Source organism: Podarcis cretensis, assembly GCF_951804945.1.
Source record: "Podarcis cretensis genome assembly, chromosome: 16".
Lineage (NCBI taxonomy): Eukaryota > Metazoa > Chordata > Lepidosauria > Squamata > Lacertidae > Podarcis > Podarcis cretensis.
The window spans coordinates 25,683,588-25,707,846 of NC_137186.1; the positions used below are offsets into that span (position 1 = coordinate 25,683,588).

Here is a 24,259-nt window from a genome sequence, read left to right on the forward strand (position 1 = left end):
AATAGTACCTTGGGTTAAGAACTTTGCTTCAGGATGAGAACAGAAATCGCGCAGCGGCAGCAGGAGGCCCCATTAGCTAAAGTGGTGCTTCAGGTTAAGAACAGTTTCAGGTTAAGAACGGACCTCCAGAACAAATTAAGTATGTAACCAGAGGTACCACTGTAAGACTGTATTGTAGGTGATAAAAATTAAAATTTAAAAAAATTATTACCTGCACTGATGATAGTTGTCAGGGACAACTAGTCATTACTTCGATGGGGGGCTTTTATCCATTTCCGCAGTCACACAATCAGTCAGTAGCTGAACAGGGATCCACACAGTCACAAAAACAAATTAACTGAAAAAGCCTCAAAACAAAAAACTCAAAACAAATAGCAAAAACAAAAGCGCCAAATATAAGCTCCAAGTATCACCTTAGAACACTGCAATTGGAAACGGAAGACTTGAATTACTGGGGGGGGGGGGGACACAAATTAGAAGTGCAACAGGAAATGGGGAACCATAACGGAGCACGTTCGGCTTCTGAAAAAAAGTTTGAAATCCGGAACACCTCCTTCCGGTTTTGCAGCGTTTGGGTTCCAAGTTGTTCGTGAACTAAGCTGTTCAAAAACCGAGGTACCACTGTATCGATTTCCTATGTAGGGTCTTGAAGCGATTTCACAATAAAAGCCCTATACGAGACAGTTGCATCTGTTAAAATACACTGGCACAGATATCAAAATAAGAAATCATTATGGAGGTACTTTAGAATGCTGAGCCCAGCGCCCTTTCCTCCTCTGCTGCTGACCTGAGGCCACAAGGTCCTTCTCCCTTCCCATCTCTCCTTCCCATTTCCGCCGCCTGACCTGCTGCTCTCTGTGACTCAGGGCTGACCTGTTGCTCCTGGAGTACAAACGGGAAGCCTGCTTGAGGGACCTGCTGGCGCTGGAGCAGGAGCTGAGCGTGCTGAGGAGCCAGAGAAGCCAGCATGGGGCTGCCCAGGCAGACGTGAGTAGCAAGGGTTGCAAAGCCTTCAATGGGATCTCTTCTATCGGCATCAAGCAAAGATACAACTCAAGTATTTGGACTGCCCTTCACAGGAATCTCTTTAATAATAATAATAAATTTTATTTATACCCTGCCCTCCCCAGCCAAAACTGGGCTCAGGGCAGCTAACACCAGGTATAAAAACAATTGATTAAAATACAACTTAAAATCAAGATTAAAGTACAACATTAAAATGCAGCCTCATTTCAGTAGAAACTCAAATCAAAAAACTTTTGGGGGATGAAAACGTCAAATCTTCACCAAGGCCAACTATCCAGACTGGTCCTACGTGGGCCAGAACAAGGCCAAGGAAGTTCCGAAATAGGAGTTCCATCACAGAAGAAGAGTGAGGGTTGGGAAGCTTTCTTCTAGCTTGAGGGCCGTGCTTCTTCAAGGGCAACTTTCTGGAGGGGGTCTGATGCCATTGGGGCGGGGCCAAAGGCAAAACTGGGCGGGGCCATGGCTGTCCCCATACCTGTTCTGCAGTGTGCGGCAGTCCAGCCATGCAGACGTTTCTGCGCACGATATTCTCAATGCAAGCAAACAAGAGCATCGTTGGTACACTTGCCCGTTTGCTGTAATGCTCTTTCAGCAGGGAGTGTTTTCCATCTTCTTCTTCTTTGGCGATCACTCGTAGCCGAGTAAGATTGTCTTCCATAAACATGGTTTGAAAAAGTGAGTCTATAAGTAACTGAAGGCCAGTTCTGGATCCACAAGTCCTTCCACAGTGGGAACATTGGTTTCCAGGCAGGAGTTGATCACAGTGAGGGTTTGCCAAGCGTGCCTTCCTCTTAGCAGGTTTCTCCCTTGCGTCCTGAGTTCGAGTGTCTTCAAAGCCCGTGGAACCTCTGGTAAAGGCTGTTCTCCAGTTGGAGCGCTCGCAGGCCAGTGTTTCCAAGTTGTTGGTGTTTATACTACATTTTTAAAGATTTGTCTTGAGAGAGTCTTTGAACCTCTTTTGTTGACCACCAGCATTACGCTTACCCTTTTCCGAGTAGCGTAGTTGGTTCAGAAGACGATAATCAGGCATCCGCACAACATGAACAGTCCAACGAAGTTGATGTTGAAGAATCATTGCTTCGACACCAGGTGTGTGTTCCATAAGCCCAGTTTCACCAGTGAGAAAGCTGTCTCCTGCATTGCCACAAGCTGACAACCGCCAGGCTGTGGGAAGGCTGGCCAGTGTGTGGACCTGAATGCCCTTAGCAGGCAACGGGCCTCTTGAACTCCTGCTGTCTTCTCCAACAGGTGTCTCGGTTAGCCGCTGAGAGGGAAGAGCTGAAGTTCCAGGTGAACCAGCTGGAAAGCAAGCTGTCTTCCTTGAAGCATCAGCTGAAGTCCTCCAGAGTAGAGCTGGCCTCTGTGAAGGAAACCTTAGGGGACGGAGCAGGACCACTGCAGGAGGTAGGAATGCTAGGCAGGCTCTGGGCTCATGCCATTGGACCTTGGCAGCCATCTTTGAGGCCCAGTCACCAGGGTTGCTAAGCTACGGTTGCCATAGGTCTGGAATTTCCCAGGCATATTCAGAATACTCACTCGGAAGCAGTATTTCCAGGTGGAAATCGCAAAATGTCCGGGGAAATCTGGAGGTATGGCAACCTATGTCAGACATGTCGTTTTGGGCAATTTCCCTTAAAAATAGCCCAAAACGAAATGGTTGCAACAGGAGTGGGAAACCTGCTTTTTTTAAAAAAAAAAACTTGTATTAAATTTAAGTAATTTGGTTTGATTTGTAATAATTTGGAAAACTAATAAAAATAAATTGAAGAAAAAATAGCTCAAAGACTTTTGAGCTTTTTTTTTGGCAAAGCTGTTGACCTTTTCTTTTTGTGGGGAGGGGGACTATTTTGAGCTATTTTTAAGGAAATTTCCCCCAAAAATCAACACTTCTGACATGGGTTGCCATACAACCGGGTTCTCCCAGGCATTTTTTGCGATTTTCAGAAATTCCTCCTGGACGCTATTTCCAACGGACAAATCCTGGATATATCTGGGAAATCCCGGTGTACGGCAGCCCTATGGTTGGCTGTGCATCTGGGGAAGGGCGGCAGCTGCGTAAATTTCCCCCAGGTCTTACCTGCCATGTGTCAATCTTCCCAGGGGTCTTCTGCACCAGCTTTGCGGCCTGCTCACACCAAGAGAGGCCACTGTTGTGTGACTTCCTCCAAGCACAGGTTGCTCCAGGGGCCAGTGAGGCCGGCGTGCGGCGGGTGCAGGGGCTGGAGCGGAGGATCTCGGCTCTGCAGGCAAGCCTCGGGGAGAAGGAGATGGAGCTCTCGAGGCTGCGCCAGACCGTCTCTGCCTTGGAGGCTGAAAAGGCGTCTTGGAGCGCCACTGCGGAGAGCCTGGCAGAAGAGCGCAAGAAGCAGCTGGACTTGCTGCGGCAACAGAAGGTGGCTTTTTGTTGGGGGGCGGGATTGGCAACTGTGTGTGTGGCGACTTTGTCGCTCGGTCTAACTAGGGAACTCCCTGCTGCAGGAGGTGGGGGTGGCCCCAACTGGGCTAGCTTTAAAAAAAAGGATCGGACTACAGTGGCACCTCGGGTTAAGAACTTAATTTGTTCTGGAGCTCCATTCTTAACCTGAAACTGTTGTAAACCTGAGGTACCACTTTAGCTAATGGGGCCTCCTGCTGCTGCCACCGCACGATTTCTGTTCTCATCCTGAAGCAAAGTTCTTAACCCAAAGTACTATTTCTGGGTTAGCGGAGTCTGTAACCTGAAGTGTTTGTAGCCCGAGGTACCACTGTAATTCAAGGAGAAGAGGGCAATCAATGGCTACTAGCCACAATGGCTGCACTCTGACCCCATGGCCAGAGGCAGCAATGCTTCTGAATGCCAGTTGCTGGAAGCTGCAGGAGGGAAGAGGGCTCTTGCACTCAGGTCCTGCTATGGGTTTCCCAGAAGAGGAATCTGATTGGCTGCTGTGAGAAGAGGATGCTGGACTAGATGGACCATTGGTCAGATGCAGCAGCCAGGCTCCTTTTTGGTTCTTATGTACAGTGGTACCTTGGTTCTCAAACTCAATCCGTTCTGGAAGCCCATTCCAAAACCAAAGCGTTCCAAAACCAAGGCACGCTTTGCCATAGAAAGTAATGCAAAACAGATTAATCCGTTCCAGACTTTTAAAAACAATCCCTAAAACAGCAATTTATAAAATGAAAGCAAAAATCAATGTACTGTACTATAAAATAAATAAGACAGTATTGTAGATGATAAAAATTAAAATTATTTTTTTCTTACCTGCACTGATGATAGTTATTGTTTGGATAGGAGGCTTTTATCCATTTCTGTAGTCACACAGTCAATCAATCAATCAATCAATCAATAGCTGAACTGGGTTCCACACAGTCACAAAAAGAAATGAAACGAAAAAGCCTCAAAAATAGCAAAACCAAAGCGCCAAACAATCCATTCCAGAAATTGGTTTGACTTCTGAAATGCTTGAAAACCAAGGCACAGCTTCTGATTGGCGCAGGTGCCCCGGAAACAAAAGCCGACAGCCTCATCGGACGTTCGGCTTCCAAAAAATGTTGAAAAACTGGAACACTTACTTCCCGGTTTTCGCCGTTTGAGACCCAAGGCGTTTGAGAACCAAGGTACCAGTGTAGATGCAAAAGGGTGGTACCGCCACATGTGCCTTAGGGAACCCCTCACTAGACAGCTGTGAAGGCATCTTTTCTGTCCACCTGCAGGAGGAAGAACTTACTCAGCTGCAGGAAGAGCTGGAGGGCAAAAAGCAGCAGGCCCTGCGAGAGGTAGGCATGGCAGCTCCCCTTGGCTCCTTCCCCTCAAGAATTCCCCTTTCTTGAGCCCCATTGCAAGGAGGAAACGGACTGAGCTTTATTGCCTTAACCGTAATTGGGGTTTGGTGTGGTTTGTGGCTGCAACCATGAAACCCAAATCCTGCCTTTGGATTAAGCCGTTTTAATTGCTATTTTATTTAAGACAGGTTCTAAATAGAACTTGGGTTATTAAAAATACCCAACACCCATTAACATTCTCCATAAATTACAAAGTTAAAAACAGACATTTAAGCATTTCGAAATATAATTAAAACCAGCAGCTGCCTGTTTGTATCTTACAACATCTTTGGTATCGCCAGGAGGTGTTTGGGGGCAGTTCATTGTAGGCTGAGAGTCGTGCCCAGAGTTTTTCTCTACAGTCCTTAGAGCTAGGAAGTTGTTTTTGCTTCTTATTTTCTGCAAAAAAATAAAGTTGGCTCCCCCCCCCAAGTGCCAAATACAGCATGAATTTGCTGGCCCCACTACTGCCTTTGCTAACCATCTTTTTGTGGGTGCTTCTGGTGGGAAGAGCAGGGCATCTGCTTGGCTTGCAGAAGGTTCCAGGATCCATCCCTGGCAGTTTCCCCTGTCCAAAACCCTGGAGAGCTGCTGCTAGTCAGTGTAGACAGCACTGGCCTAGACAGGTTGATGGTCTGACTCAGTGTAAGGCAGCTTCCGATTTTAATCATCCCTCTAATTCAGAACTTTGAGGACTGGGAACTTATTTTATTTTGAAGGAAGGGCTGTAGCCCAGTGACGGAGTACCTGCTTTGCATGGAGAAGGTCCCAGGTTCAATATCCAGCATATTCAGGGAAAATTGGGAAGGACTCTCTGTCTGAAAATCTAGAGAGCTGCTGGCAGCCAGTGTAGGCACTACTGAGTTAATTGGATTAATTGTTTGACTCATTCAGCCCGGACACTGAGGTCCAGCTCCGAGGGCCTTCTGGTGGTTCCCTCACTGTGAGAAGTTACAGGGAACCAGGCAGAGGGCCTTCTCAGTAGTGGCACCCTTCCTGTGGAACGCCCTCCCATCAGATGTCAAGGAGATAAACAACTACCTGACTTTTAGAAGATATCTGAAGGCAACCCTGTTTAGGGAAGTTTTAAATGTTTGATGTTGTATTTTGCTTTAATTTGTTGGAAGCCACCCAGAGTGGCATATTTTTATTATTATTTCTCTGTTGTTGTTTTGGATCTGATTTCTTTCTGCAGGGCCTGTAAGACAGAGTTGTTCCGCCTGGCCTTTGGCTTGGAATTAACTTGACCCCCTCCCCCTTTTTCTTTTTTCCTTTCTCCTTCTGTGATGGAACTCCTATTTGGGGACTTCCCTGGCTTTTTTCTGGCCCACGTAGCACCAGTCTGGATAGTTAGCCTTGGTGAAGACTTGATGTTTTCATCCCCAAAAAGTTTTTGATTTGAGTTTCTACTGAAATGAGGCTGCATTTTAATGTTGTATTTTAATCTTGTTTTTAAAGTTGTGTTTCACTTGTTTTTATATCTGGTGTTAGCCGCCCTGAGCCCGGTCTTGGCTAGGGAGGGCAGGGCATAAATAAATTTATTATTGTTATTGCTGTTGTTGTTGTTGTTGTTGTTGTTGTTGTTATTGTTGTTGTTATTTGCAGTGGTGACCAAAAGCAGGGTGAAATGTGGCATGTTCTGTCTGATTTTCCTCTTTCTCTCTCTCTCAGCTTGCAGAGAGCCTGAAGCAGGCAAAAGCCAGAGCCCTCCAGGAGCAAGCGGCCAAATTTCAGAAAGAAGCAGAAGACCTTCGCAAGACCATAAAGGTGGCTATTACCCACGATGCCTTGAGGCATGGACTGCTACTGGGCTGCTCTTGCACTAGCAATAACATTTGTATCCCAACCTTTTTTCCTCAAGGGGTTAATTTGGAAGCTCGGTGGGGTGTCTTCCCTTTTAACCCCACAACAAGCTTACAACTGTGCCAGCAGTACTGAGCTAGATGGACCATAAGCCTGACTCAGTCCAAACTGGATTCTTAGATTCTTAAGGCAGGGGTGGAGAACTGCAGACCCAGAGACCCAATGTGGCCCCTCATGCCTATCCATCTGGCCCTCAGGTCAAGCTATCTTGCCCCACCCACTTTTGCTCTGGCCCTGCCCACCACTCACATGCAGCACCCAGAAGATTGCTCACATAGCAATGCGTCTCTCAGGCTGGCAATGACTTCTCGACCCTATCCTAAGTTTAACCGCCAGTCTGGTTTAATTCTGTGGGCTTTTCCCACTCTGAGGCCCCACAGCTAATTCTCCCCTGGCCTCCTCACTGGCCCAACTAGGACTAACTCGGCCAGCTAGCCCTGGTGATTATCTAATGCTTATTAGATGGATTTCCCCTAAATTGATTCCTGAACTTTGAATTTTATTGTTATTCATGTTTTTATACTGTATTTTATGCTGCTTTTACAATTAAGTGTTTTAAATTTGTTGTTAGCTGCCCTGAGCCCCGTTTTTGAACCGGGAAGGGCGGGGTATAAATAAATTATTATTATTATTATTATTATTATTATTATTATTATTTTCCGCTTTCTTCTCTTCCCAGGAGCGAAATGCTGAAATTGCCCAGCAGCAGAAAGCTATGGAACAGCAAGCCAAGGAGCTGAAGCAGGAAGCTCAGGAAATGGTAGGGGTACATCATCATCATCATCATCATCATTATTATTATTATTTTGCATTTATAGCCCATTCTTCCTCCAAACATATTTTAAAATAGAAAAGAAGGAAGAACATTTCAAAACAGTTTGAAACATTTGAAAAACAACTACAAATATTCAAATATTCCAAAACATCTAACACATTTCTTAACTGTCTTTTGGGCAAAAATCCACATTGTTGATGATGAATAAAGTCCTGTAGCTTTAATTAACGTAATTAACGTTTTAGCTTTAATTTTTTTTTAAAGCGTGCTGAGAGTTGTTAGGTGAGGCCTTCTGTTCCCCTCGCAGAACTGCGATTCCCCAGAGTTCCCTGGGAAGAGGGAGCGATGGTGAAAACTGCTCTGGGGATCATTACTCTGCCTTGTTCTTCTCAGGCTCAGAACTCGCTGCTCCAGGAATGGAAGAGTCGGGAGGCTGAGATGAGGGCCGTCCTCCAAAGGCAGCGCAAGGCCCTGGAGGAGCAGGAGCGGAAGATGCAGGGGGAACTCCAGGAAGCCCTGGAGAAGGAGAGGAAACTCAACCTGGCCTTGCGGGACGAAGCAGCCGACCTCCGCAAGGTAGCTGTTGAGAGAGGAGAGTGATTCTGTGGTCTCTGTGATAGCCGCTGGCAGAAGGAGCAGGATGGTGGGAAAAGGATGCACATGGACCAGGAGGGAATAAACTTTTGCAGTCTTGAGGGGCACATTCCTTTCTATGGAGCTGCATGCCAGTGGGGGACAGAAGAACAGTACCTCCGTTCTGTAGGCAACATTTCAGCCGTGCTAATATTTCCCCTATGCACACACATCTTCATCCAGACCACCAAGAGGCGTTATCAATTAAAAGGGTAAAAGAGCATTGCGAAATAATTGGGTTAAACCACAGAGCCTAGGACTTGCCGATCAGAAGGTTGGCGGTTCGAATCCCCACGACGGGGTGAGCTCCCGTTGCTCGGTCCCTGCTCCTGCCAACCTAGCAGTTCGAAAGCACCTCAAAGTGCAGGTAAATAGGTATCGCTCCAGCGGGAAGGTAAACGGCGTTTCCGTGCTCTGCTCTGGTTCACCAGAAGCGGCTTAGTCATGCTGGCCACATGACCCAGAAGCTGTATGCCGGCTCCCTCGGCCAATAAAGTGAGATGAGCGCCGCAACCCCAGAGTCGGTCACGACCGGACCTAATGGTCAGGGGTCCCTTTACCTTTACCTTTACATGCTTGCTTGCCTGGATGGTGATGCATGCATGATCACTGGAATTTGTAAGCAGTGATTTCATTTCAAATTATATATATATATAGTGTGTGTGTGTGTGTGTGTGTGTTTGCGGGGAGTGGAGAGCTGAGGAACCCCTGGTTTGTGCATGGCCTAATGTCCAAAGTTAAGTGTCGATGCTCCATCCACTTTTTTGCCTTCTGCCCCGCCCTCTAGTGGCATGTGACCCCGGAGCTTCTCCTGATGTGTTTTTTTTTCCTGCCCTAGAGGATCCAGGTGTTGGAGGGTGAGGCTCGGGAGAAGAAGGGGGCCATGGAAGACCTCCGGGCCCTGCTGCAAGCGGAGAAAGCAGAAGCCTTGAGGAGGCTGCGAGAGGAGCTGGAGTTGGTGAGCGGGGAAGACTTTGTGTACTCTGAGATCCCCTTCCCCTAGAAACAAGAGTTGTAGCTTCAGGATGTTATAGGGGAAAACCTGCTCCTTTTCCCTTATGGGGTATCCAAGAGCCTGTACAGTGTCCTTAGGAGAAAATAATAGGGGCCAACCAGAGTATATTGAGAAACAAAGCAGCTAGTAAGCCTGATCTTTATTAAACTGTTGTAACAGGGTCCCTTCTTTTCCCTTGTAACAAGACCACCCTTCTAAAACATCATACATACATCACAGAAGGAGGTGGTCTACAGCAGAAATCCTGCAAGGATACCTGATACTGGCCGCTGATTACATTACCTGGGCAGCCTGGCTATTCTTTTGTGATAGTTAATACTTTTGTTCTGGGGTCCCAGGTCCCAGGCTCACCCTGTTGTTGTTGTTTAGTCGTTTAGTCGTGTCCGACTCTTCGTGACCTCGTGGACCAGAGCACGCCAGGCACTCCTGTCTTCCACTGCCTCCCGCAGTTTGGTCAGACTCATGTTTGTAGCTTCGAGAACACTGTCCAACCATCTCGTCCTCTGTTGTCCCCTTCTCCTTGTGCCCTCCATCTTTCCCAACATCAGGGTCTTTTCCAGGGATTCTTCTCTTCTCATGAGGTGGCCAAAGTATTGGAGCCTCAGCTTCAGGATCTGTCCTTCCAGTGAGCACTCAGGGCTGATTTCCACTCAGGCTCACCCTAGTCATACACAAATACGCCCTTAAGACAGGATTTTGTAAGCAAAAGTACAATGGGGAGGTTTGCCCATTTCCTTCCTCCTTCCAGAGAAATATTGGAGGTCAATTTGGGAGAGTCAAAATGGCTTCAGGATTTCTCTCCTGTACTATTTCAGGCACGTGGTGTATATACTTACGTGTGTGTTTGCCTTGGTGCATTTATGAACATTTAATTTATATTTGGGACCTTAGAATTCTTATAACAGCAACAACAGTTTGGCTTTGCAGTTCCGCCTCTCTCCTCCTCAAAACCTCACCTTAGCACAGCCCTGAAGTCCCACAACCTGCTATGGAAGTGGGGAGCCTGAGGAGTAGTCAGGCAGAAAGGAGAGCACAGACCTGGGCTGATGCCAGATATGGCCTGGGAAGCTGCCTTCTACTGTGTCAGCCCACTGGTCCATCTAGTTCAGTATTGCCTACACTGACTGGCAGCAGCTCTCCAGAAGTTTTGGGCATGGAGTTTTTCCCCAGCCCTACCTGGAGATGCCATTGGGAATGGAACCTGGGACCTTTTTAGCATGCAAAGCAAGTGCTCTTCTACTGAACTATACTGCCCTTAGCCTAAAAATAGATCAAGATTCTAGTCCTTATGGTTCTTTTAAAAAAAGCAGTTGCATTAAATAGGAAGTTGGTCCATCTAGCTCAGTGTTGTTGGCACTGACTGGCAGCAGCTCTCCCACGTTTCAGGCAGGGGACATTCCTAGCCATTGGGTACTGAATCTGGGACCTTGCATAAGACTGAATCAGTTAAGTGCTGGAGATGTAAAGAGGTGGAGGAAACGTTCTTCCATATGTGGTGCACTTGTAAAAGGGTAAACGAGTACTGGGAAATGATCCATAATGAATTGGGAAAAAAAATGTTTAAAAGTACTTTCCCCCCCAAAAACCAGAGTCCTTTTCATTGGGGATAATTCAGACTGAAATTCCCAGGTGTCAAAAAAGGTTGTTTATGTATGCTACTACTGCGGCCTGTGTTTTGTTAGCCCCATAATGGAAAACGAGCAAGGTCCCAACCAAAGAAGAATGGCAACTTAAGTAGACTGAATATGCGCACCTTGCAGGCTTAACATATAGAATAAGAGAAAAAGAAGTATATGTATTTAGAGAAGATTGGAAAACGTTTGTTGAATATATGGGAAATAACTGTGTACAGCTGAAAACGCTGTCAGCAATTAAGATCAATTCAACAGTGTAAATAAGTTATGATGGATGCAATAATGGAATACTGAATGGTATAGTTTCTGTAAAATATGCAAGTATTTATGATATGTAAAATGATCCATGGAAAGAGAAGAAGAGAAGTCACTGATATCTTAAGGATGTAAAAATGAGTACTTGAAATGGTAAAACAGAAAATTTAATAAAGCTTACATATATTAAAATAAAGAACCTGGGACCTTTTAGCCTTTCCACACTGATACCGTGTACAGTGGTACCTTGGGTTAAGAACTTAATTCGTTCCGGAGGTCCGTTCTTAACCTGAAACTGTTCTTAACCTGAAGCACCACTTTAGCTAATGGGGCCTCCCGCTGCCGCTGCGCTGCCCGATTTCTGTTCTCATCCTGAAGCAAAGTTCTTAACCCGAGGTACTATTTCTGGGTTAGTGGAGTCTGTAACCTGAAGCGTCTGTAACCTAAAGCGTATGTAACCCGAGGTACCACTGTAAATGTTAGCTGTGACAAGCCTGGGGTGTATCAGCGATCTCTGATCCAGGCAGCGTGCTTTCTGTCTCTCTCTCTCTGCCTAGGAAAAGGAAAAGTGGCGAATGCAGTTGCAGCGGACGGAGGAAGAGCAGCGCCTCCTGCTGGCCGAGCAGCGCGAGACGTCCCAGGCACAGACTGCAAGGGCTGACGGCTCTCTGGCCAGGGAGGTTGCCTTGGCATGCCAGAGACTCCGGGACCTGCTACCCCAAAGGGCTGGCCTGCCGCAGACGCTGCAAGGGTACAAGTTGGATCCAGTGGGGAGGGAGCTGAATGGCACTGCTTTTGCAGAAACACGGAACTCTTCCTGGGTTGAAATTAGTTCTTTGCATTTTATCTCGCCTACACCAGCCCTAGCCACTTTCTAGCTTCCTGCTTTTCATGGACTCATAGAATGGCGGAGTTGGAAGGGACCCCTAGGGGTCATCTAGTCCAACCCCCTGCAATGCGGAAATCTCAGCACATGGTTCCCCCATCACCTTTGTCTTTGTGGTTTTGTTTTTTTTTAGCTCTGCAACCTGATTTCAGGGGGTGGCGAGGCTTTGCTTTTATTTCTCCAAAATAGCTTCACACCTTCCTGTTGTCTGCATATACAGTTTACAGGGTTTTTTGTTTTTTTTAAAATAATTTTTATTGTTTCTTACAAATACAACACATACTACAACAAAGAAAAAAGAAACAAAATCACAAATCTAAACAAAAAAGAAAATAAAAACATAACAACAAACACCTAAACAACACAAATTAGTTGGTTAATTAATCCCCTAACCTCATAAACATATTTTTGACTTCCTGTGGGCCCACCCATCTGAATTTCCTTGTATTTGAATGTAGCAGTTTTCTAATATCATTATTAACACACAATATTCCAATTAAAATCCGATTTCTTAACTTTTCTTAAAGTTCTAGATCTCATTTATTTAACTAATTCCTAATTTAATCCTAGGCCTATTTGGTACTTTCAAGTAATTTCTAATTTTTAATATTACAATATTTATTCAAATAGTCTTTAAATTTCTTCCACTCTTCTTGGTATTCCTCTTCTTTCTGGTCGTGGATTCTTCCAGTAAGGTCAGCCAACTCCATATATTCCATCATTTTCATCTGCCATTCTTCCACAGTTGGTAATTCTTGTGTTTTCCATTTCTTGGCTACTAAAATTCGAGCAGCAGTTGTGGCATACAAAAGTAACTTTACATCTTTCTTGGGTAATTCAAAACCTATTATATCCCAGTTTTACTTCTGGTCTTTTGGGTGTTTAAAAAAAGTTGTTTTTTTTAACTACAATCCCCATTGACTGGAGTGAGGGCAAACCTCAGGTCCAGGGGGCCAAATCCGGTTTCGAAGTCCTTAAAATACTATTTGTTGCTATCAGAGAGTTGGTGTCTTATCTATGGCCCATGTTTAGCCTGCCCATCCCACCCCCCCCCCAAGGAGTTCAGGCACACAGTTCCCCCCCCCCCCACATGTTATCCTCACAACAACCCTGTGAGACAGGCCGGGACAGTTGTGTTCTCTCTTTCAGCCAATGGGCCACCCAGTGATTTTCACAGCCAGCTGGGGATGAGTCCAACAGTCCAGTCGCTAAACCATGGGAGTACCTTGTTTTTCTCTACAGGCTCGCGTTGGCCTGTGGCTTTGCGGCCTGTTCGTGCGTTGCGTTTACACGGAGGAAGGGATTGTGTGAATTTTTTAAAAAAGTAATTTTTATTAGTTTTAACATATAAATTATAAAACATACCACAAAACTTCACCACTTATACAATCTTTTTTTTTTGGACTTCCATCAGCGCCTCTGATGATCCACCATTTTAACCACATTTTATGCATTTCTTAAATGCATATTGCCTTTAATTGTCTTAACTAACCCTCTTCCCCTTAATCCATTTTTGCAGTAGTTCCAATAATTCTCCTCACAAAACTTCTTGCAAACCTTCAAATGTAGTCTGATCATCACAAATACTTTTCATATAATCTGTAAATTTACTCCAGTCTTCTGTGAATTTCTGGTCCAGCCGATTACGAATCCTTCCTGTTAGTTTATCTAGTTCTGCATAGTCCATTAATTTCATCCTCCATTCTTCTTTCGTTGGTAATTCTTCTTGCTTCCATTTTTGTGCCAATAATATTCTTGCTGCCGTAGTTGCATATAAAAACAATTTACATTCCTTTCTATTTATATCACTTCCTACAATGCCCAGTAAAAATGCTTCTGGAGTGTGAATTTTTTTTTGGGGGGGGGGGTTTGACCTGCTAAGTGACTTCACTTTCCCCCAAAGACCCCGGAAGTCCTGGCCGCTATCTGAGGCTGCCTCTCTTCACCCCCCAAGGAAGCCAGCGCTCCTCTCCTCCAGCCACGCCCTCCGGGCCTTGCAAGAGGTGACGGAAGAAACTCAGCACTACCTCCGAGAACTAAAGCACGAGGCAGAGGCGCAGAGGCACCAGGCCCTTCAGACCCAGAGGGAGAAGGTGAATGGGGTTGAGCTGCCATCTCTTGCCTGGGGGTGGGATATAATTAAGGCAGCCTGGGGGCCACTGAGCAAGGAGGGTGTGGGATCAAACAGGTTTGCTCCATTAATGATGGGAGAGAAATTGGCTGCCAGCCAGAGCCCAGAACACCAGAGTGGAGTATATAGCCCCAGCTCAGTAGGAGGCAGCTTTTGATACATCCGTTCCAAGTGCAGTCCTCTAATTGGCCAACTGCTGTGACTTTTCTGCCATGTCAGGAACGGGAGCTGAAGCAGCAGCAGGAGAAGCTACACCTGGAGAACCAGTCGGCTCTAGATGCTCTGAAGGAGCAACTAGTCCAGGTGAGCAAAAACCGCCCCCCGCGCCCAATAGCTCTGTGCAGCTGTGGCTGCCTTCTTCTGGATTTAAACCGCTGTGTTTCATGCAATGTCAGAGGTAAAGGTAAAGGGACCCTTAACCATTAGGTCCAGTTGTGGCCGACTCTGGGGTTGCGGCGCTCATCTTGCTTTACTGGCCAAGGGAGCCGGCGTACAGCTTCCGGGTCATGTGGCCAGCATGACTAAGCTGCTTGTGGCGAACCAGAGTAGCGCACGGAAACACCGTTTCCCTTCCTGCCGGAGCGATACCTATTTATCTACCCGCACTTTGATGTGCTTTTGAACTGCTAGGTTGGCGGGGATTCGAACCGCCAACCTTCTGATCAGAGGACCTGGTTTTAAAAGAGCACCTATCCACAGCTGCACAGGTAAAGAAAAAGAAATGTTCAGCACACACAAATTATAAAATAGTCAGTGAAGTAAAGTTCCTCTTCTATAATGCTAGAACTGGTGGGAGCAGGTTCCGTAGTTCTAACTATTCACTGCTTGAAGAGATATTTTCTCTTTTCTACCTGGAACCTTCCAACTTCATTGGTGGCCCTGAGGCAGGGATGGCCACCAATTTGGATGGCTTTAAAAGAGGATTAGGCAGATTCATGGAGGAGAGGGTGGCTCCACGGTCAGAAGGAAAGGAGCAGGAGGGGAGAGGTGCCGTTGTTTGGTGGGGCTGAACACATCCCTGTAAGCTGGTGGGAATCTCATTCCAAAGGCTAGGAAGCCATTCCCAGCTATCAGGAGCCCAATTCCTGTCCCATTTGATGGAACATCAGCCAACCATTCTGGACAAAGGTCGGCCACCATCTGTGGCAACATGGAGCAGGGTTGATGCTTGGTGGTGAAAATGTTTGCCAAGCCTGCAAGTTCTGCTGGGGAGTCAGACCATTGGCAGCTTTCCAGGGTTTCAGGCGGGGGGGCATTCCAGATCTAGCACCCTTCTTCATGAAAAGCTCTGCCACTGAGCCAGGGCAATCCGGTTCCCCTTCAGGAGCACCTGGAAGACATCGCCACCTTGCAGAGCAGCTGGGTGAAGGAGATGGCGGGGAAGGAAGATGCATCGCTGTGCCAGCAGCTGCAGAAGGATGGAGAGCAGCAAAGCCAGAGAAGTGGGAAGGGCCGGACATCCTGCCAACTGGCCAGTGAGTTTAAGGAGGAGCTGGACGCGGAGGTGGAGAGGTGAGGACCCCAGGAGCTATCTGAAAGTACACGTCAGTTGGAAGAACGGGTTACACCATGGTGAGAGGTTTTGCGGTTTCTCTCTCCCCTTGCAGGCGCCTGTCCAGGGACAAGCCCATGGATTTTCACAGGAACCTGGAGGCAGCCGGTTTGGAATTCAGACAGTTCTGCATGGTAAAGGGGAAGGGGCACTTGGGAGGCATTTGGCAAAGTCTTGCCCCCTTTGGGCAATGTGAGAGTTGGGACCCCTGCTCTGTGCACACTGAGCTACTGCCTCCATGCACCTCTCTTGTCCAGCAAGGCTGCAGTCCAGTGCTAGAGCATCAGGGAAGGGGTGTGGTTCAGCGGCAGAGCATCTGCCTTGCATGCAAAAGGTCCCCGATTCAATCCCAGGTATGGCTGGGAGAGACTCCATCTGAAATCCTGCAGAGCTGCTGCCAGTCAGTGCAGAGGATTCCAATCCAGATGGGCCACTGGTCTGACCTGGGTATGAAGTCTGGGCAACCATCTTGGGGCATAGCTGTCAACCGTCCCTTTTTTGGCGGGAAACTCCCTTATCCCAGCGCCGTGTCCCACTGCTGTCCCTTATTGATGATGTCCCTTAAATTTCCCGGGTTTCAAAGGAAGCAGCTCCTCTCCCTCCCTCCCTGCCGGCCAGGGAGGAGGGAGGCTCCAACTGTGTTGCTTGGCTGCCCGCCCCGCCCCCCCTCCGGCCTCCTCTCACCAGCCTCGGCGCCCGGGAGCCCCTTCCCGCCGGGACTGGCGGGAGCCTCTGGCCCTTCCGCCGCCATCCTCCTTGCGGCCGCCAAACTGAGCGTCTGTGCCTGGGGCCTCCGCTCTGCCCGCCGCTCCCGCTAGGCCGTACTGCGGTTGTGCCACTGAAGGATCCGGATGAGATGGGCAGTCTGGCGTGGCCTATGAATTGCTGAGGAGCCTTGAGAGGAGAGCAAGGGCAACTATAGAGAAAGCAGTTCAAGAGAGAGGAGGAGAAGAAGGTGCTGGCAGGTGTTCCAAGGGCTAACCATAGAGGGGGAAAGCGGAGAAAGGACCGCAAGCGCTTCTCCCATAGATTTGTAGTGGTAGACTAGCATAGATGGTCTGATCTGTGGGTTTACTTCGGGCGCTATTTCGCCCCCCCTCTTCCTCCCGCCCCTCCTGATGGAACTGAGAGCTGCACATGGAGCATGAGAGAAAAGATACAGAACTGCAGCAGCATCTTCGTAGCTTGAACTTCGTTTTGCGCAAAAAGTGGTTGCTGCTTGTAGTTATTTAATTGCAGTGTTTCATCAGCTGGTGTCTTGAGCAGCAACCTCTGGAAATGAATGGCTAAAAACTGGCGCTGCTCTCCAAAATTATCTGGTCCCTTTTAACTTTGTATTTCAGCTGGTTGGCTAAAATCCCTTATTTTGGCTTCTGATCCCTTATTTTCGAGGCTGCTGGTCCCTTATTTTCAAATCTGTAAGTTGACAGCTATGTCTTGGGGCCACATGCCAGTGGTGGGCAGAGCCCAAGGCAAAAGTGGGCCGGGCAACACGAGTTTTTTACCTTTGTATGGTAGGTTAGTTTCCACTCTCTGCCCTCCACCCAAGGGACACAGTTGCAGGACAGACTCTAGCTAGACAAAAGCACTTGAGGGTGCTGGATCCTTGGGGAGAGTCTGGCAGGCCAGACTGAGCCCTGGAGGGCCTCACCCCTCTGACGTTTGTCTCTCCTAGTTGATGACCTCAGTCCTTTCTGCTGCATTTTACAGCTTTTCCTTCCTCTCTCCTACCTGCTTTTTGCAGGGCCGAAATGAATACCTGCACCCCGGCCCACTCTGTTCTCCGGCACTGAATGCAGACCCTTTCTCCAGCCAGCGCCTCTTCAGCACCCCAAGACTGCTGCAGCACCTGCAGAGACGAATCCGAGAACTGAGGGCGGAGAATGCCCTGTATTGCAGAGGCAGCACAAGTAGCTATGGCCATTTGCGGGGAGATCTCACCTGCAGAAGCAAGGTAAGAGCTTGTTTCAGCTCTTGGGGGACAGGGGAGTAGAAAGGACAAGGTCTTAATTCCGCAGGAGCACTTGGGGGGGGGGGAAACCTACTGAGAATTATTTGGCTTACTGAGAAGCTGCTTCAGTTTTTAAGGCAAGTTTCTAGTCCATATGGGGCAGAAGACATGCTTGAAAGTAGCCTGTGGAGAGCTGAGAAACTAAAGATTTTGAATGGCTATCCACAGCACTTCACTGCTCTGAGTGACGAGCAAAACAAAAATTATGCATTTATTTATATTTTGCAGTGTGTTATTTTACATGTGTGTGCGTAGTATATTGCATTTTCCTGTATTTTCCACCATTCCACCTCATTGACTGGCCCTGAATTCTAGCTATCATAGTTTTCTGCCTGATCCACCTTCTCCACATACGCATCATCTTACACATCCTGTATCCCACACCCCTTCCTGTATTTCAGAGACACCTGACATCAGAGCTCTCCTCGTCTCAGCTGCACAGGAAGAGCAGCTGGAAGTAGAAGAGTCCGAGTGGGACGGAGGAGGAGTCCCAACAGCGAGGAAGTCAGAAAAGCTTCACCCAGTAATGGTTCTTTGTGTGGAGAACAGCAGAGGAAGGAATAACCATGACCGGAAGAGCAGATTTCGAAGCCGCTGGTTTGAGGACATCACAAGAGCTCTGAAGCTGGAGGTCCAACTAACCCATCTTCCTGTTCTCACATTGGGCAACTAGATGTCTCTGGTGGTCAATTAGATGTCTCTGGGAAGCCTGAAAGCTGGACCTGAGATACTAGTCTCTTGCAGCAAAGAATCATGTAGCACCTTAAAGACTAACACATGTATTCTGGCATAAGCTTTCATCGGCTATAGACTGCTCCGCAAACACATGTGCCATCTACAAGTAGGAAATTCATTTTTATAATACTAAACAGAGAGCCAGCGTGGTATAGTGGTTAGTGTTAGACCTGGGAGAACCAGGGTTCTAAATCCCTGCTCAGCCATTAACCTCCCTGCCCATCACTGACTCTCAGCCTAACCTACCTCACAGGGTTGTTGTGAGGAAAAAATGGAGAGGGGTCAAAGCATTCATGCCACATTGAGCTCCTTCGAAGAAAGGTGGGATATAAATGTAACACATAAAATGATGCGATGGGGAACTTTTTTTAAAAAAATAAAAGTGCTGAGTTTGGGCAGCTGTTTGCAGCTAATCTGGTCAGTCGTGTGATTGTGGCTATAATTGTGCTATGACTCTTTCATAGCAGGGCAGAGGTTTAAAGCAAAGAGTAACTATTGTAGCTGTGGGGGTGGGGGTGGGGGAATGGCAACCAAAGGATGGCAAAGGGTCCCTAAGAGATTCCTAGCAAGTAGTGAAAAATTTGTCAGAATAAGCCTTTACAGTGTCTTTAAAAAATAATAGTAGGATTTCTAATCAAATTTTTGAAATGGAAGTAAAAGGAGTTCAAATTGATGATGCTGAACAAGAACTAGACAGTAAGAACTGTTGGATAGTGGAACGATATCCCTCAGAAGGTGGTGGAATCTCCTTCATTGGAGGTTTTTAGCAGAGATTGGGGGGGCACCTGTCAGGGATTTTCTTTAGCTGCAATTCCTGCATAGCAGGGGGTTGGACTAGATGACCCTTGGGTCCCTTCCAACGCTACAGTTCTGATAAAGGTGTGGAGATGTCAAAACAAGAATCGTCCCAAGTCATGTGCTCACCCTCTTCTCTATAATGCAGGGATAGGGAACCCTTTTCTTCCCCAGTCCTGAGTTTTAGTCACAGTGAGATAAGCAGAGTGTGTTGTTGCGTTTTATTTCCGGCTTTGCCAACCTGGTGTGCTTTGGATGTTTCGGACTACAACTCCCATAAGCCCCAGCCAGCGCACACACCAGGTGCATGCTTACTGTATGAAGTCAGAAATGTAGTGCAAGACTGCTTTAAAGGTTACTATTTATTTTAATGCGTCGTGGGTTGTTTTTTTTTAAAAAGTTCACAATGCTTCAATAAAATGTAGTCTTTATTATACATATCAAACCATAACACACAAAATTACCCTCAGCTTGTACGAAAAGTAGCCATGCCGTCCTATAAATAGTTTTGTACAGCCAGATATTTCTGAAGTCCTTTTATACACACTTCTTTCTTCAGTGTACAACTGAGTTCAGAGGTTCTGCTCGGATATTTCCCAAGTCAAGGGCTGAATCCGTCTCTTCATCAATTTCTCCAATTACAGCCCTATAAGAAAAGAAAAGTACTGTATTGCAATTGCTGCAAGTGAAATGCTTCAGCTCTGAAACAAAGTTGATATGCTGAAACAATATTTCTTCCACTCAGTAAGTACAGTGGTAGCTCGGGTTACAGATGCTTCAGGTTACAGACTCCGCTAACCCAGAAATAGTACCTCAGGTTAAAAACTTTGCTTCAGGATGAAAACAGAAATCGTGCGGCGGCGGCGCAGCAGCAGCGGGAGGCCCCGTTAGCTAAAGTGGTGCTTTAGGTTAAGAACAGTTTCAGGTTAAGAACGGACCTCTGGAACGAATTAAGTACGTAACCAGAGGTACCACAGTACTGTATTTTTCCATCTATAAGACGCCCCCATGTATAAGACACTCCCATTTAAGAAAATGGGGGGAGATACTATCCGTGTATAAGACGAGCCCAGATTTTGAACATTATTTTAGAGTAAAAAAAACATAAGTCTTATACACAGAAAAGTACGGTATCTTTTTATCCTAACATACAAACATACAGCACAGAAAAACTTAACAGGTTATTTCAATTGGTCTACTCTGGACATGCTTTTGTTGGATATATAATCTATTGTTATCGTTACTTATGCATTATAAAACACAGACATCAAAAGGGAAACTTTCTGAAATAATGTCAAGCTACAGTAGCTGGGATAGCTCAGTAGGTAAGAGCATGAGGCTCTTAATCTCGGGGTTGTGGGTTGAAACCCCATGTTGGGCAAAAGATTCCTGCATTTTCAGGGGGTTGGACTAGATGACCCTCAGGGTCTCTTCCAACTCTGATTCTGATATCCACCTGGAAAAGAATGGACTGCACTTTCATCAGACATGTAAGGTCCTTGACTTCTTTTTGCCAGGTGGAACAATCACCCCATGTGCTGTTCTGGGGGTTCTCCTGACCCCATCAGAGCCAACCTGGGGGACAGAAGGAGGACAAGTATGTGAATGTATGTTGTGCTGGTGGGACTACTTGTGCTGGACCTTAACTAAACAACTGTTTAGTTGAATCTGGCCCCTTGAGAGCTAAGCAAATGCTTTGCTACTTTAGCTCAGACTGCACTACCTTATTTTATTTTATTTTTTAAAAAGGAGGGTGAGGCAAACTTACACGTTATCACCTCTTACAATGTACAATCCCAATACTACTTGTTCCACTCCTTGTGAAGAACTGAACACTCTTTCATGGCTTTCATCCAAAATCAGGTTGATGGTCTGATCAAAACCCTTGAGAGTTCCCTTTAAGAAATAAAAATGTAAATTGAAAAACAATGAAGTACTCCAAATTCTCAACATTTATCTCGATTCCTAAACACGTCCTAAACACAACATTACACCACTTAATATGATAAAACTTTAATGATTAAAAGATTTTTTACGTAACCCTTCAGAGGAACTCCCTACACTGACTTTAAATTATCAATGTGTCAGGGGCTCAGGAGCAGAGGCACAGGGGAGAGAGGAAATGGAGAGCGAAGGGGAAGAATCTGAGGGCAGCGTAGGGGAGTATGAGAGTGGCCCGAGAGATTCCATGAGCTTCTCCAGCGAATCAGAAGATTCCCAGAGGGGGGCGCCGACGGCCAGGGCAAGGGGGGTCCCAGGGGGGACACACCAGAAGCAAGGGGCCAGCGGGGACTCCCAAAGCAGCAGCGAGAGATCGGGACCAGCTCCTCCACCAGAGCGTAGTGGGGGGGAAGAGTCCCATGTATCAGGACCAGCTTCTCCTCCAGCAGGGAGAGAAGATGAATCAGGGCTGGCCACGCCTCCATCGCAGAGTGAGGGAACGGAGGGGAGGTCAGGTCCAGCTAGCCTCTCCGAAGGGGGAAGCAGCGACAGGAGCAGTGTAACGGTCAGGAGGAAGGTTGCCGGCTGGGCGCGCGCGCCAAGTTCGAATGTACAGGCGCGCGGCACAGCAGGTAACCCGGATTGGGAACCAGGTCCTAAAGCCCGCCGGAGGGAGGGGGAAGACTCAGGGGACTCAGCGTCAGAAGAGTCTAGAAAGGGCAAGACCCCAGCGGACAGGCGGACCCAGAGGAGGAAAGAACAAAGGAAGAGGTGGAGCAAGGCTAGAGTCTTAAACTGGTGTCTGGGGGGAGGAGATTCAGACGGAGCTTCAGCGGTCTAGACTCCAAGACGTAGAGCTGCGCGCCGCGGCTTTGAAATCGAAACTGATCTTCAATAAAGACTTTTGTACATAACAAGAACTGGCGTTGGTCCTTTGTGAGCTGGGACCTCGGGCAGCTCTGACACAATGCAATTCATTTTTCCATGGGTTCTTTTGTCTTTCCCAAACAGCAGCCTTAAAAAGTAGGAAGATAAGGCTTTTGAAAACAGTGGTCATTGATTTGCAACTTGCTGCTATTGATATATATATATATATATATATATACACACACAGTGGTGCCTCGCAAGACGAAATTAATCCGTTCCGTGAGGCTCTTTGTATAGCGTTTTTTTCGTCTTGCGAAGCAAGCCCATTGACAGCTTAGCGGATTAGCGCTATTAGCGGTTTAGCGGCTTTTAGCGATCAGCTATTAAGCGGCTTATCAGCGGATCAGCTGATAAGCGGCTTAGCGGCTTAGGGAAAGTGGGAAAAAAGGGGGGGGAACCCGCAAGACATTTTGTCTTGCGAAGCAAGCCCATAGGGAAATTCGTTTTGCGAAGCGCCTCCAAAATGGAAAACCCTTTCGTCTAGCGGGTTTTCCGTCTTGCGAGGCATTCTTCTTGTGGGGCACCACTGTGTGTGTGTGTGTGTATATATATATATATATATATATATCCCCTGCAAAATTTTCATCTGTTCAACTCTCAAACAGGTTCCAGCTCTTCTAGGGTAGACATGTTTTGCAGAAGTAATATTAAGTTATTTACAGCAAGGTTCTGGGCAAAATACTCACTTCTAGTAAATTGCCTATAACCACATAGCACCAAGGTCAGTGGCACCTAATTCAGAACATATTTACTTGATATGTATGATGAATTGTATTACAATTAAACTTGCAGTCCAGCAAAAGCCAAGATATGTGTAAAGCCTAAGCATCTACTTCAAAGTCTGAGGGAAAGGCCATAGTTCAGTGTTTGGAGCATCTGTTTGAATAAAGAAAAGCCCACATTCAATCCCTGTCATTTTCAGAGACCCTTGGAGAACCACTGCTGGTCAGTGGAGACAGTATTGATCTAGATGAACCAATGGTTTTACTTAGTAGAAGGCAGCTTCCTGTGTTCCTAAGTGCCACTCTGCTTACAGAACTACTTGTGTATTCCTGTAAATACAACTCAACAGCCTTTAAAAGATCAGGGCTTTATTTTCCCACGTAAGTATAATCTAGTACGAAACATTTCCAATTATTTAAATATTTAAAAACAGGGTAAGACTTATATTTACAGGCAATTCTTACCACGATCATTCGGCCGTCTGAAGTAATTACAGCAACAGTACCTGAGACTCAAGTTAAAGAAATATTTGAAACAACATACATATAAACAACAGGAAAATGAGTTTCCTCTGGATTTAGTGCCTTTTAAGAAGCTGAGTGGGAGGTTGAAGAGGTGTGTAGACCAGGAGGGCACAGAACACAAAGAACTGAGGAAAGAGTGAGAAATTCAACCTCTTGCAATCACCAAAGCTGATAGAAAAGGTTTCCCATGCCCCACCTGTTTTAAGGAATTTTTGTGGGGGGGTGGGGTGCCCTTGCTGTTGAGATGCAAATCTTAGACTACAATACCATAACTGTCAACCTTCTCTTTTTTTGCGGGAAATTCCCTTATTCCAGCGCCGTTTCCCGCCGCTATCCCGGATTGTTAGATATCCCGTAGACTGTCCCCGGGACAGGTGAGGCTGCTGATCCCTTATTTTCAAGGCTGCTGATCCCTTATTTTCAAATCTGAAAGTTGACAGCTATGCAATACCCATCGACCCCTAGCAAGTGCAGCCCACCCTGGACCACAATTCCCATTGACCCCGAGCTAGACCAGCCATCTTGGATGATTAAGTAGCAAGGGCTGATGGGAGTTGTAGTCCAAAACAGCTCCTCTTTTGTGTCGCTCGGGGAGTACCTGTATCCCAAACCTTATGGAGAGATGGATGGAGGCTGGTTTCAAATGGTTAAAAACCATTTTAAAAAAAGAATAAAAGAGCAGCGGAAGTGGCTGCGCGCATCCCACCCAAGGCAACCCAGCCCACAAAGGGATGGAAATTCTCGCGTGTAACTGAGGAAAAGCAGGAGCGTTAACGCGCAGCTGCAGAATTCCGCTTCAAACCAGTGTCCCCCCCCCCCGCCCGGTCTCATGATGCAGCGCCTCCCCCCCCCCCCGCCCCGACACAAAGGCCGCCCGCGGAAGGATACGGTTAATATAGGTCTCCAACGCGGAGGTCATGGCGGCAATCCTTCCCGGCTCCCGCTGAATCCAGCTCCCGCGAGGCTTCCCGGTATCTCGCCTGAAAGTGAGCGGAGGCGGCCCCTGAAGCAAAGCGACATCCGGGGCTTCAA

At 46.9% G+C, this 24,259-nt stretch overlaps 2 protein-coding genes across 3 annotated transcripts in view; one reads left to right on the top strand and one right to left on the bottom strand.

Annotated features, from left to right (window-relative positions):
• The window catches only part of LOC307204679 (uncharacterized protein), a 28,548-nt gene extending 9,865 nt beyond the window's left edge, over window positions 1–18,683 (top strand). For both annotated transcript variants that reach the window (XM_079956427.1, XM_079956428.1), the window contains 15 exons: window positions 867–987; window positions 2,275–2,430; window positions 3,201–3,419; window positions 4,720–4,782; window positions 6,499–6,594; window positions 7,370–7,450; window positions 7,859–8,041; window positions 8,937–9,056; window positions 11,560–11,753; window positions 13,843–13,981; window positions 14,239–14,322; window positions 15,344–15,531; window positions 15,627–15,705; window positions 17,316–17,525; window positions 17,984–18,683. In XM_079956427.1, coding sequence (XP_079812553.1) covers window positions 867–987; window positions 2,275–2,430; window positions 3,201–3,419; window positions 4,720–4,782; window positions 6,499–6,594; window positions 7,370–7,450; window positions 7,859–8,041; window positions 8,937–9,056; window positions 11,560–11,753; window positions 13,843–13,981; window positions 14,239–14,322; window positions 15,344–15,531; window positions 15,627–15,705; window positions 17,316–17,525; window positions 17,984–18,043 — 1,993 coding nt within the window. In that variant the 3' untranslated portion in view covers window positions 18,044–18,683. The remainder of the gene's footprint in view (window positions 1–866; window positions 988–2,274; window positions 2,431–3,200; window positions 3,420–4,719; window positions 4,783–6,498; window positions 6,595–7,369; window positions 7,451–7,858; window positions 8,042–8,936; window positions 9,057–11,559; window positions 11,754–13,842; window positions 13,982–14,238; window positions 14,323–15,343; window positions 15,532–15,626; window positions 15,706–17,315; window positions 17,526–17,983) is intronic.
• An 839-nt stretch (window positions 18,684–19,522) lies between these two features.
• On the bottom strand, window positions 19,523–24,257 carry LSM8 (LSM8 homolog, U6 small nuclear RNA associated). The gene is made up of 4 exons (XM_079957332.1): window positions 24,116–24,257; window positions 23,168–23,208; window positions 20,881–21,008; window positions 19,523–19,758 (listed from the first exon to the last, which is right to left on the bottom strand). Exons 1-4 carry the CDS (start codon window positions 24,144–24,146, stop codon window positions 19,668–19,670), a joined length of 291 nt encoding a protein of 96 aa, XP_079813458.1. The 5' UTR covers window positions 24,147–24,257; the 3' UTR covers window positions 19,523–19,667.
• Window positions 24,258–24,259: the final 2 nt, after the last annotated feature.